Source organism: Grampus griseus (assembly GCF_964374135.1).
Source record: "Grampus griseus genome assembly, chromosome: 15".
NCBI lineage: Eukaryota > Metazoa > Chordata > Mammalia > Artiodactyla > Delphinidae > Grampus > Grampus griseus.
Genome location: NC_139009.1, coordinates 84,308,588 through 84,322,813, shown reverse-complemented (window position 1 = coordinate 84,322,813; position 14,226 = coordinate 84,308,588). Strand labels below are relative to the sequence as shown.

The 14,226-nt window shown below is 43.9% G+C and overlaps 1 protein-coding gene across 1 annotated transcript in view; it reads right to left on the bottom strand.

Annotated features, from left to right (window-relative positions):
• The window catches only part of SLC9A2 (solute carrier family 9 member A2), a gene marked incomplete at its 5' end in the record, with an annotated part of 87,152 nt that overhangs the window by 50,068 nt on the left and 22,858 nt on the right, over window positions 1-14,226 (bottom strand). Inside the window, one exon of the mRNA XM_082672672.1 lies at window positions 2,986-3,449. Within this exon, the coding sequence (XP_082528798.1) occupies window positions 2,986-3,449 (464 nt within the window). The remainder of the gene's footprint in view (window positions 1-2,985; window positions 3,450-14,226) is intronic.

The following is a 14,226-nucleotide window of genomic DNA, read 5'->3' as shown; positions in this document are numbered from 1 at the left end:
TCGGCAGGCGGACTCCCAACCACTGTGCCACCAGGGAAGCCCCAGCCTATGTTTTTAACCTGACTTCTCTCTGTTTAATCTCTACCCTTCTAGTTGCAGCATTTAGTAACTCAGCCTTCTCCATGTATGCAGCAGGGTCTATGTTTTTCATACCTTTCCCTAACCCATGAGTTCCTTAAACCCTCCTAGAGATAAGACTAGATGAATGAATCAAAGAATCTTCTGTAAAACATCTCTACCTCTATTCTTTGAGAACACCTGACTAGGAGACAAAAATTATAATTTTTTATACCATTTTCTAATTGTTCCTAACACCTGGGCAGTTCAGCCCACTATCCAGCCAGTCTGGTGAAGGAAATATCTGGTGGGTTATTCTTCAGTGTTAGGTGGGCAAACCCCCCAAGCATGCCCTGATATCTGTGGGAGGTGGCTTTAAGGGTCCACACGGCTTTTGGCCCAGGGTAAAGAACCTACCCACGAAGCCTCTTCCATTTGAAACCACTAGAGTCCTTCTGACTCACAGGCTTTGGCCTGGAAACAAGGGCTCCACATCTGAAGAGCAGCCATGCCCTTTCTCCGTCCTTGGCCCATTTCCTGCCGTGGAATGGCTGGCCCTCAACCTGGCTCACTGCCCTCTCTGGGTCAGCCCTCCATCTCGACCGTAAAACCACATCTGATGGCTTCGAGCCTCTGGACAGGAAGCACAGGATGTGCCTCTGGAAGGCACGCTTTAAAGGGTAGTTTAGCCAGATCGTTTGCTGAGATCTGATTCTTGACACGCTCAAAGAATGGACCACCGAGGCGACTGAATGAGAAATCTCAGAAGAGAAGGGAAAGCAGTGCAAACACACAGCAGGTCCTTCTGAAACTGACCTGATGTTGCTACCTTGCCCTAGGAGGAATGCAGCAGGGTGCTATTATTTCTTTGTAATGTTTCCTATACCCTAAATAGACCCAAGATTCCCACATTGAAATTCCCACAGTCTCCCTAGAACCAAGGTAAAAATGTACATATCAAACATTAGTCACAATGGAAAACTTCATGCCTCCGGAAAAGAGAATGAGTTTATAAAACATCTTCATTGTTATGGCAGTTTCCCAGTTAAAATTTAATACTGGTGAGTTAATGACTAAGTACCGTTAATGAATAATGGAATAAATGAAGTGGATTTTGTTACTTGAGTGAGGTAACTGCACTGTCTCAAAATAGCCCTTAGCTATACTAAAAAATGGCATTTCCTTATCAGTAAATTATTTTTATGTAATAATATCCACATGGAGTTAACGAACATCCTTAAAGGTGATATTTTATTCAGGTCAGGGGTCTGAATACAGGCTAACAGAGAATAATGTTGGTTTCTACGTTAACTCGTTTTTTGTGTGTCACATTATTGTAACGTTTAACTGAATTATTAAAAGGATATTCTAAGCTTGTTTCTGAAGCTGATCACAGTAATCTATCTTTGGATGAGGATGAGATGCCCCATGACCTACACACAGGACATTACACATACTGGAAAAGACATCATTCAAAGAACCTTCTCGGGGACTTGCCCTGGTGGTCCAGTGGTTAAGAATCCACCTTCCAGTGCAGGGGACGTACGTTCGATCCCTGGTGGGGGAATTAAGATCCCACATGCTGTGGGGCAACTAAGCCCGTGGGCCACAACTACTGAGCCCGCACGCTCTGAAGCCTGCGAGCCACAACAGAGAGAAGCCCGCAGGCTGCAACGAAGATCCTGCGTGCCGCAACTAAGACACGGCACAGCCAAATAAATAAATTTTTCAAAAATGAAAATTAAAAAAAGTGACAAATTACAAAAAGAATCCTCTCTCCAACTTCGAAGGAAGGACCCTCATCAGGCATTCTTTAAGTAACACATACACACTAAAACTGAAGCGAATTGACTCTTTTTTTTCTTGAAGTCTATGTTAACTTTTAAATGAATCAGGAATACCATTTTAATAATAGGAACTAACTAACAGAGGGGATAATATAAACTACTTAAGTTACTTAAATACACTTTACTTCCCATTTCCTTCAATTTTCTTATTTGCAAAATGGGAAGAATACCTATTTCATAGGCTGTTATGAAACTCCGAGCACAAGGTATGCATTCGCTACCATTCCTATCACCATCACTACTACAGAATCCCGGCTAACCTAAAAACAGCAACACCAGTGCCCGCCGACTGGTTAACCAGCCCAAGGTCACCTGAGTGTCCTTGGCTGGTGGAGAAGGTCTGGACAGCCATGTGGGTGCGGGGAGAGGCTTCTCCCTGAGCTCAGGAAGCAGTTCAATCCTCCTAATGTTAAGCTCATGACAGCCTCTGACTCTAATTATGCGGCAATTAGTGAGAATTAAAAATAATTTGCATTTTCTGAATAAATACCCATTTATGGGGAAATGGTGAGGACCCAGAGTCTGCTGGCTGAGCAAGAAGAGGAAGTGAGTTGTGTGACGAAAAATCTGCCTCCGATCTGGAAATAAAAAATACACCCTCCCAGAGGGAGAACAGCACTCAGTGGGCGTGATCCTTTCACCTGTACTATACACGCCACACCCTGAGGGCAGCACTTCCCACAAAGAACGCTGGGACCTTGAGTCCTTTGAATTCGGATCAAAAACCATCACTGTTGAAGCCATCACAGTGAGAAACCCCCAGGGGTACACAGGTCACAGTCACTGTGATGCTTCTCTGGCAGCAGCAAAGCTGTACAAGCAGGGACCAGCCACGTAGCTGGCAGGATCCAGGCAAAATGAAGTGAGGGGCCCTTTGCAGAATCACAGATAAATAAAAAATAATAAATTGACTGAGAATTTTAAGACAGCGAGAACAGAGCCTTGAACCAAGTGAGGGGCCCTTCCCAGCACAGGGCCGGGGACCGCTCAGCTGCCTGATCTGCAGACAGGGTCTCCCCTCGGCGGCCGGTGGGTGGCGGCCCCGGCCCGGCGGAGCGATGTCGTGTGAACCGTCACTCACCACTGTCACGGCGTCGTTCAGCAGGGACTCCCCAAAGACCAGGATGTAGAGCTGCTCGTTGACGTGGATATTCTCGAAGACAGCGAGCACGGCCACGGGGTCCACAGCCGAGATTAGGCTGCCGAAGAGCAGATTCTGGAGCAAAGTGATGTCACTCAGGCCGAAGGCTTCGATCTGGCAGATCCCAAACAGAGACACCCCGATGCCAATGGAATTCCAAAGCGTCCCGACCACGGCGTACCAGAAGATGGTGCCGATGTTCTCAAAGAACGGGCGGGTGGGCATGAAATAGCCCGCGTCCAGCACGATGGGGGGGAGGAGGTACAGGAAAAACACATCGGTCTTCATGGCCGGGGGGGATTTCTCATCCACTCCGAAAATAATCCCACCCAGCAGAAGTCCAACCATGATGAGAAGGCAGCTCTCAGGCACTATGGTGGGTAATTTGTGATACAGATGGAAGCCTATGAAAGAAAAAATAAATAAAGACGAAATTTGGGTTACGTGAGAATTACGGAAAAGGCAAACTGGTTCTCTCCGACAGAACCAATAGGTCCTGTTTCAAAATCTCCCAAGGTCAACGTAATTGGCTATACAGGGGCTTTAGATATTATGATGCAAAAGTCAGATGATCCCCTTAACACTATTCACAAAGCACATTCAGGTACACATTTCAATTTAAATCAGAAGTGGAATACTATAGGAACACGATACCTAAACAGCACAGCTTTCATCTAAATGCCTATTTTCTTAAAGAAGACAACGCAATTTTACATTTGAAGCAACCTTGTGATTCCCAACACATTTTCAGATGTCCCAAACCATTTCATCCTCATAAAAACCCTAAGGAGTAAGGCAAGGAGGCATTTTCACCCCTTTTTTTATTTAAGTGGAAACTGAGGCTCAAAAAGATACGGGGTCGTGCCAACGTGGCCACATCACAGGCCAGGTTCTGGATCACCGCTGTCTCCTCTGGTATTGAGAAGAGTGTGTAACTTGCTGGATATCAATATTTCTAATTTCAGATTCCTTCATTTGGAACGCTGAATACGTTTAATTTTCAGATGTCTGCTCCTTCGGAGACAACCAAATCAACATCAAAGGTCCATCAGATAACTACCGAAAAGTGGGGCATATAAACACGCCATGATCTCCAATGTCATAGAGTTTCTAATCAAGGCAGGAACAGATGTGTTTACGACTTACTCTAGTATAAGGCATCATATGGTAAAGCCCCAGTCAATCACTAAGGGAACAGAGAAGAGGAAATCTGCTGAGAATGGCATGCATGAGGCAGCATCTTGCATTAATCACATAGAGAAGGCAGGAAGAGGCTCCTAAGAAGTGAAGGAATGGAAGAAAACACCTTTTCCTAATTCATGGTGGAGCCCAGTGTGGCTTTAATGCAGACACCATGTTAGGGGACGGCCCGTAGCAGGGGAACGGGAGGGAAATGCGGGTGGTACCAGCATGTGGGCAACACAGGAAGCAACTTCACACACGGAGGTCACTTGGCAGGGCTTACGTGAGGCCAGCCCTTATTGGCAAGGCAACAGCGGGCCATCCTGAAGGCATTTCATACCTTTTAGAATTAAAGCAGCAAATGGAAATTATCTGAATTATAGGAAGACGGTATTAAAATGACAGAGTAAGTCCTTAGAAACTTACAATCACCGCAGGTTTAACAAGTAAACCCTTAGAAGCCTACAAACCATACTGAAGTCATAGCATGAAATATGTGTGCCCCCCCAAAATGTAACCATAATTTGAAGAAATTTTAAGTTTCTTTAAGAATTAATTTCTAAGTAATAAAGCGAACCTCTTTATATTGGGTATTCAACTCATCCCTCCAGCTTGGATTATTTTCTTACTCATGTTACAGCAGACTCCAATCATCATTGGGGAATAAACGCATTCAGCTGATGCAGCCACGCCAGACCCCTGACCCTCTGGCCTGTTGACCTCTCTGTGTTAAACAAAGAAGTTAAAAAAATATGTCCACAGGGCTTCCCTGGTGGCGCAGTGGTTGAGAGTCCGCCTGCCGATGCAGGGGACGCGGGTTCGTGCCCCGGTCCGGGAAGATCCCACATGCCGCGGAGCGGCTGGGCCCGTGAGCCATGGCCGCTGAGCCTGCGCGTCCGGAGCCTGTGCTCCGCAGCGGGAGAGGCCACAGCAGTGAGAGGCCCGCGTACCGCAAGAAAAAAAATATGTCCACTGAAAAGCACATCTTTGCAACCCCTCCGCAGGCTGATTCCTGCTTCTATACCAACTTACCCTGTAAGATAAGGATGTCCTGGTACAGCCTCCCCGGCCCCCTGGGGTCCAGTGCAATCTGTTCCTTGGTGGAATGCAGAGCACAAAGGGCCAATCTGAGGGCGCGCTGTGTGCCCTGGGCCATAACAGCTGCCCCCTGGCTTGGAATCCAGCTCCCCGCCTCCCTGCGTGTGGCCTCGGAGGCGTTCCCACCAGGCCCAGGCCAGGTGTGCTCAGCTGTGAAATGGGGACACACACACCTTTCCCATAAAGAGTGGTAACAGTAACTAACCACTGGCCTGCAATGTCACGTATGCCCGGACATTTTGTTTTCTGTCTCTCTTCTACTTGAAAAAGCAAGAGAAAACGGTTCTCAAGAAATGCCCAGAAGCAAGGAACAGGATCTCTGCAGACCAACTGGAAACTGGAAAAAGCCTGCTTTGGTGGGCTCCTGCTTCCTCTTCTGCCTTTTTCTTTCCTGTTCTGCCACCCAGCCTTGGTACCCTGTGCTCTCACACGGGGGTGCCGTCCTTCACTGTGTTGAAAGGAGATCCTTACTCCTAAGAACGGAGCGTGGGAGACCAGGTAGGTGGGAGAAAGGAAGAAACCCTGCCTGCTTAAATGCATCACGGGGAGGGACCAACGGCCGCCGTGCTTGCCACGTGACTGATACTGACCAGGATCCCAGGTGAGCGGGAAACCAGGATGGAGGGCTAAAGGAGGCCTGGAGGAAGGGGAGGGAGCAGGGAAAATCCCGTGGTCGCCAAAATCAGAGAAGAACGGCAACAGGCCAAGCGCACTTGTTTAAGAAAACAGGTGTTTATATTTAGAAAAGGCTGTTCGCCTTTCTTTTCCGAATGCTTAGGCCATTCGGCACCGCTCTGCGTGACCCTTGCTTGAAATAGGACAGCAGTTACTGAATCTGCCCAGTTGTTCCACAGGCAAGAAGGGATGAGATGAAGCGTAGTCACAAGAGATCTGAGTCCGGTGCTTTCTGGGGAACATAATCAGAGACGCTGAATTTTATAACCCTCCCTCCTGGCAAAAACGGTTCCGTGCGGAAGTGTCTATTCTTGCACCAACCGCAGGAGTCAAACCTCCTAGCAAAGCAGTTAGGCAAAACAAAACAAAATAAAGGCTTCTTAAATTTCACTGTTCACAGAATAAAACAAATAAATCAGCATTTACACATGTGCATATATTTATGGCTCCCCTGGCCACAGCCAAGTATTTCTTGAAGAGAAAATGAACTTGAATAGACCAGGGTCATTATCCTACCTAATAGTATTGACAAATACATCAGTTATCGGGAGAAAACTTTTTGATGATTTTTACAGGGCTGAACATGAGCTACTGAAGGTACAATCTACTATTTAGTCCAGGGGTCAGTTAACTTCTTTTCTGTAAAGGGCCTGATAGTAAATGCTTTCAGCTTGCAGGCCATACTTCGCTATTATAGTACAAAAGTAGCCAGAGTTAATATCTAAATGCATCGGTGTGGGTGTATTCCAATCAAAGTTTATTTATGGGCATTGAAACTAGAGTACAATTTTATATGTCACCAAATATCATTCTTGTTTTGATTTTGTTTAACCATTTAAAAATGTCAAAGCCATTCTTGACCCACAGACCATACAGAACCATGCTGGGGGCCCTCTCTGGCCCCTGGGCTGTGGTTTACTACCCTGGTTCAGTTTGGACCTTGTATTTCCTGCTAACTTCTATTTAGACTGTCTGGGGCATTGTACTTGTGTCATTCACTTTTTATTTCTGGAACGTAAAAGTCTGTGAGGATGGATGCTTTAAAATTTATTTTATTTTAATTGCAACAGAAATTCACTTCGTGGGAAAGGGAACAGAATTAGGATCTCATACCAAATACATAGTCGAGTGGCTCTATCTTCATTTCTCTTTGCATATAAGTGTTGGAATGAACTGAACTTAAAAACTAAAGATCTAGGTATAACTGAGTGCAATGCAATTAATTCACTATAGTTTCTCATTACACATAAAATAATCCATGTGTTAAATTCTGGAAAGAAAGCAAAGTGAACAATAACACAGGAAGCTTCCAGACAGTAGGATCTATAAAAGAGCAACAATGTAAAAATCTGCATCAGAGAAAACCACCCCTCCACCATCACCAACAACAACAACAAAATACAAAATGTTTCCCAAAAAATACAGTTCTGATTAACCAGCAGCACGACAGCAAGGGCAATGGAAACCTGCACAGGTAAGAAGAGAGAAACACCTTCAGTTGAGAAACTCCTCACTGGAGGTGAATACAGACACACATGTTCTAACTCATGCTCCATGTTTTAAGAGAGCCTAAAAAAATAATGATATTTATTAGATCCACAAATGTTTGCCAAGCCCGTGTTAAGTAGGGAACAAGTACCCCTGGGGACAAGGTCAGTGAGGGCAGCCATTGTGGCTGTGAGACCCAGAACTAGCTTCCCCGGCTGGTGCTTCTTGAAGCAACTCTGGGAAACTGTGGATTTAAATTAAAGAATATTCAGAAAGTTATGCCTATTTGGTTGGAGAACAAAAGGTAAATATTTATGGAATACATTAAACTTGTTTTTAAGAGAAATAAACAAGTGTGTTCAAGTCTAAAAATGCTGACTTTATGTATCCCAATTCACATAGTAATCAAATATACAGAGGCCACAACAGTGAGAGGCCCACGTACTGCAAAAAAAAAAAAAAAAAAATTGAATTGCAACATGCAATTGACAGAGGCAGAGAGAAAATAGTAAGAAATACCGCTCTGATCAGATACATAAAAACAAACTATCACTGCATGATAACTCTAGTCAACAAAGACCAAGTAAGAAAATTTAACTCTAAAAATAAGTAGAATCAAATTGAGTAAATAAATAATACAAGCAACTAATAAAAAGCTAAGCAAATAAATACATAAAAAGAATAGAAGTCAGTAAATAGAGCAGAATTAACTGCTCTATGTCAGTAACATTAACCTGTGAATATGGATTTCTCACAACACTTAGTCACATGCTGGGATTGAAACATACATCTAATTTCTCTCCATCAAAAAGTAGCACAACTGTGAAGATAGAGGTCTTAAAAATGCTCCACTTATTAGATCTGCAAAGGACTTATAATAATAGATTAATTGAAAAATATGAAATTATAAAGGAAACATGAAAATTTTGTTGGGATTATCCCAAAGCAGAACTTAGATGGTATTTAATTTTTCCAAATGACTTGACCACTTACAAAAAAGAGAAAACCAATACGTGTTTAGTCTTTCCATGAAGAACCTGAGAAGGAACAAGCAGAGTTAAACCCTTAAGAGGGTATTTGTTGAGTACCTTCCCTGTATAAGACTCTGAGGGGCCCAAAGATGGATCACAAATGGGCCATGTCTTCAGTGAGCTTATATTGGCACATAAGATAAGACTGTAAGTAATTATAGTACAAGATAGAAAGTGATACATGCTATAAAAGAAGAGGTATAATAAGTACCAGGGAAGTAAGGAGAGGAGGGAAATTAATTCAGATGAGGAAATTCAAGAAGGAACTGGAACAGGTGGCATTGAGATAGCTGGATGTGGATATTTCCATTCGGAGGGGATGAAGCACAAGGAAGACAGCAGGAAAGGCTGGGCATCCTGAGCACAGGGTGGCAGGGCTGGCCTGAACATGAAGCGTATAGGGCAGGTCAACGGAGAGGGGCCATCAAACAGGCAGCAGCCACACTGTAGAAGGCCTGGAGAGCTGATCCTTCAAAACCCGCCTTTGTTCTGTGGGCAAGGGGAGGGGGAGCCAGTGAGGGTGTCTCAAACCATCCTTGTCTTCCACACATGGAGCGGACAAGCTCTTCCCAAGAAACCAGAGACCAGACTTTGGAAATGAGAGGGTCAAGGCCATCCAGTTAGAGTTTTAAACCAGATGTATGTGATTAACCATCGGTAGAAATAAATAAAAAGTTGATGCAAACATGCGACTGAAAAGTGTAAGAACAGCCCAAACTCCAAAGGGATCTATACATGATCTCATAAAGTCCTGTCTGTAAGGAGAGCCACTCAGCACAAGGAGGGGTTAATGACAGAATCCTACTATCTAGCAATGAAAAAAAGAAAAAACCAGTTACATATAACAAAAGAAAAAACTACATTGCAGCATTATATATGACAGGGAAAAAGCAAGCAATAAAAAGTATCCAACTCATTCAATCTTTTTTTTCATACAATAGACATTTATGGAGACCCCACTATGCGCTGGGTACCATATCAAAGCACTAGGGATGTAGTGGTGAATAAAAGGAAGTTTTTTTCACTGGAAGGCTTCAGTGATGGGCAATAAAATATATAAATCAAACAATAAATACACAGTTGACAGGTGCTGATGAACACTACAAAGAAAGGCAGAGAAGGGTGAGAGTATCCAGGAGGGCAGGACGGGGTAGAATCTGACATCAGTGTGGGCAGGGAAAGCCTCTTTGATGGATGACATCTGAACAAAACCCTACATGAAGTGAGGGTGTGGGACATGGTGGAGGAACTTTCTAAAACAGAGAGGAACAAGGGCCCCGAGTTGGGAGCACCCTGAGCGAGGTGGCTACTGCGGCTGGAGCACGGGAAGTAAGGAGAACATGGTAGGAAATGATGAAAGAGAGGCAGCAAAATGCTAGAGCGTGCCAAGCCTGTCACCACGGGAAAGACTCTGGACATTCTCTGAGACCAACAGGGGGCCACCAAAGGTTTCTGAACAGAGGAGTGTCATGATCAGATTTGGGGTTTTACAGGGTCATTCTGGCTGCTGTGGAAGAAGAGAAGCAGGAAGACTAGTCAAGAATCTTCCAGCAACATGGGAAAGAGATGATGGTGGCTTTCATGAACGTGGTGGGGAGAGTGAGGAGAGGTTGGATGCTGGATATATTTTGAGAGTTGCTCCAACAGAATGTGTTGCTGGCCTGGATGAGGGATGTGAGTGTGATACTGTGATATAATAATAATAAAAAAAAGCTATTTTGTTCTTCATCCCCAGCTCCTGGACAGAGCTCCTAAAACCTTGCTAACTCCCTCAGTGATAAAGGTGCTAAGAGCCTCTTTTGTTCTACTATTTGGTCTTTGCCTTCAAGTCTCAACACAGAGTTCTTAACTTCCTTGGAATTTTCTGGGTGATAGGAGCATCTTTTGCTGTAATCTTGGTAGGCTCCTGGATACGTTACCAGAAGGACCAACTCTGAGTAGAAGCTTGGAATGTTCAGCTCCACCCCTCCCCCACCACTGGCAGTGGCCTTACTAATCGATCTGGCCCATGTGATGGAGCCTCAATAAAAGCCCCTCAACTACGGGGTTCAGAGAGCTCCTGGGTTGATGAACAAATCTACCCACTGGGAAGATGGTACATGCCAACTGCACAGGGACAGAAGCTCCTGAACTCAAGACCCTTCCAGACCTTACTCCATGTATCTCTCTATCTAGCTGTTCATCCGTATCCTTTCTTATACAATAACCCAGTCAACATAACGGTTTCCCTGAGTTCTGTGAGCTGTGCTAGCAACTTATTGAGCCCATGGAAGGCATCGTGAGAACCCCAGTTTATAGTCAGCCAGTAAGGAGCACAGGTGACCACCTGGGACTCACAGATGGCAGCAGCAATGGGGGCGGTGTTGTGAGACTGAGCCCGGGATGAGTGGGATCTGATGCCAAGTCCAGGGGGATAATATCAGAACTGAACTGAACTGCAGGACACCCAGCTACAGTCCACAGAGGATGGAGAACTACGTGGTGTGGAAAACCCACGCACGTTTTGGTGGCCAGAAGCCTTCTGTGAGTGAAGAGAGAAAAACAGGGAGTGTGTTTTCTTTCGGTGAGACAGCTGCATCAAAGGTGAATCCAAAGCTTTCGGCTCAAACATCTGGGTACAGAGTGGGGTTATTTACTGAGATGAGAACAGGGAGAGAGGAGATTTCAGGGGAGAAAAATTGAGATTGCAAATGCCAATCAGAATCTCCTTGGAAGACACCCAAGGGAGCTTAACAAGTTGACAGCAAGATCTAGCTAGAAGAAATGGCAGACGATTTCTATAGAACATCATAGATGAGCAATGAGCTGCTACTTCTTTTTTTTAAAAAAAACGTTGTAAATGCTCTTTATTAGTTTTCAACTTTCAGTATCAGCTTAGAGATGAAAGACGTTAACTATGGTTACAGGCCAGAATGTAAATCTTACCAACCTTGAAAATATAAAAATAAAGGTATATCTGGTCAAAACTGGATGGAAGAGAGAAAGTTCTTAATATACTCATTTTTGAAAATGGGAACTGAGAGATATCGGCTAAAACTGATACAGCAACAAAAAACTCATCAGGAAATTAAAAGCACTTACCTCTGAAAAGCAGGTCTAAGCTTAAGGAACTGGCGGAACTGTTATTTGTTATAAGCTCTTTAGGATAACTTAAAAATTTTTTTAATACCATACATATACTACTTTCATTAAAAACAATAAAAAACAATACTCAATGTTATTTTAATTGAATAACACCCCACTGTCAAAAATACTGCCCTGTGTTCTTATTAAGCCCATAATGGACAACGGGGTGAAACAGCAAGTCCAAATAATGTCAAACAGTGGTACAACAATGGGGAAAGAAAGCGTAATTTAATCAGAGGTATCAGAGGTCATAAATAAAGAGAAATCACACACACACATAAATACACACACCCGTACACACACGTTTCTTTTTTGCTTCTACAGCTGTAGAAAATTCCATATAGATCAAAGACTTTAAAATTTTAAAAATCTATGAAAACAAGAAAAATCCTATGCTGCAATCATCTCACTTACAAAGAAGTGATATATTATAATCAGTGGCCAAAAAGTAAAGAATTTTAAGATAAAAGCCAGGTATGCCTGAATTCACCTTTGTAAAGTCTGCCAAAAAAAAAGTAAGAAAATGAAGATTAAAAAAACAAAAATCCAACTGTTGCTTCTGGGAAGATGGAGTATGTATTCTTCTCTATTCCTCCCACTTAGGACACTTAAAAAGCCTAGGTATCATGTACAAAACAAGCACAAGGAGACTCTGAAAGATGGAGAGACGAAGGAGGACGGCTAGGGACCTCGAGATCTGAAGAACAATACAGCAGGGAGTTCCCTGTGCTTCCTTTTTGCCTCCAATATCCCAGACTTGGAGCTGAAGAAGCCAGCGACCTGGAAATGCCCATGGGTGCTGAGAACAAGAGCCCCAACAAAGCCCACTCCATCCAGACAACGGACCAGGAAAGAGGCAGCCTCACAACACGTAATACTTCTCGATAATAACTGCTCTATTCCAGCCAAACCCACAGAGCAAAGACCGAGCAGAGATTCTAGATCCCGCCCTTCCTAGACTGTAAGGAACACCCCAGCCTCCCTACTAGGGTGTGTCAGAAAGGAAAAAGTAGGGCGGTGGGACTTTTTCCACCACCGGGTAGAAATGAGCACCCCCTCCCCCACAGTGCCTGTGAACACTACGTGGGGGACCTGGAATTTGCATTGATGAGGTACCCCACATCCTCCTCACTGAAGTGGACCAGAGGTGGCCTGGTGGCAAGTCAGGACATCCTCTTCCACCGGATGGTAATGAGGACACCACTCCCCTGGCTGTCAGTGGAGGCCACCAGGAGAGCAGCAAGGAGGCACTCCTACCCCATCTCAGCCAAGGTGTCAGTGCAGACCTAGTAAGGACCAGGGACGGCCATCGCCATATAGCAGTAACGAGCAGACCCTCGGTGGGCAAGGGAGACAAAGTGGAGAACTTGAAAATCTATCCCACTGTAAGTAATGATATGGCAGCTCTTCCCACCACCCCCCCAGAGTGGTATCATAAGAAGTCACCTAAAACAGAAGGTATAAATAAGACCCATGGTCTCATAACATAATACCCCAAATGTCCATGTTCCAATAGAAAACCACTCATCCTACCAGGAATCAAGAAGATGTCAAACTGAATGATAAAAACACAATAGATATCACCATCATGATGACAGAGATGTTAGATTTATCTAACAGAAATTTTAACACTGCCATGATAAAAATGTTTCATGAGCAATTACCAGCATACTTGAAACAAATAAAAAAATAGGAAGCCTGAGCAAAGAAATTTAAAACCTGAGTAAAGAAACAGAAGCTACAAAGAAAAACCCTATGGAAGTTTTAGGACTGAAGAATACAACAACTGAAATTAAAAATTCAATTGTAGGACTTCCCTGGTGGCGCGGTGGTTAAGAATCCACCGGCCAATGCAGGGAACACGGGTTCAAGCCCTGGTCCGGAAAGATCCCACGTGCCATGGAGCAACTAAGCCCATGCACCACAACTACTGAGCTGGTTCTCTAGAGCCTGCAAGTCACAACTACTGAGCCCGCACATCACAACTACTGAAGCCCGTGCGCCTAGAGCCCGTGCTCTGTGACAAGAGAAGCCACCACAATGAGAAGCCCATGCACCACAATGAAGAGTAGCCCCTGCTCACTGCAACTAGAGAAAGCCTGTGCACAGCAATGAAGATCCAACACAGCCAAAAATAAATAAATAAATTTATTTTTTAAAAAATTCAATTGTATTGGCTCAACAGCAGAATATTAGTAAACTGGAAGTATGAATTAGTAAACAGGAAAGAATTACTAAATTAGAAGACAGAATGGTAGAAATTAACCAATCTGAATGACAGAGACAAAACAGGCTTAGAACGTGAGGGACCTGTAAAATTATAGTGAAAGATCTAACATTCATGTCATCAGAGTCCCAGAAAGAGAAAAGAAAGAGGGTGGGGCTGGAAAAGTACTCAAGAAATAATGGCTCAAAACTTCCAAAATTTTGCAAAAAAATATAAACCTACAGAATGAAGAATATGAATGAGCCCCAAAAAGGATAAGTGCAAAGAAATCCACATCAAGACGAGCTATACTCAAACTTTTGAAAATACAGAAAAAGAAAAAAATCTTGATAGCAGATAGAGAAAGGACACCTT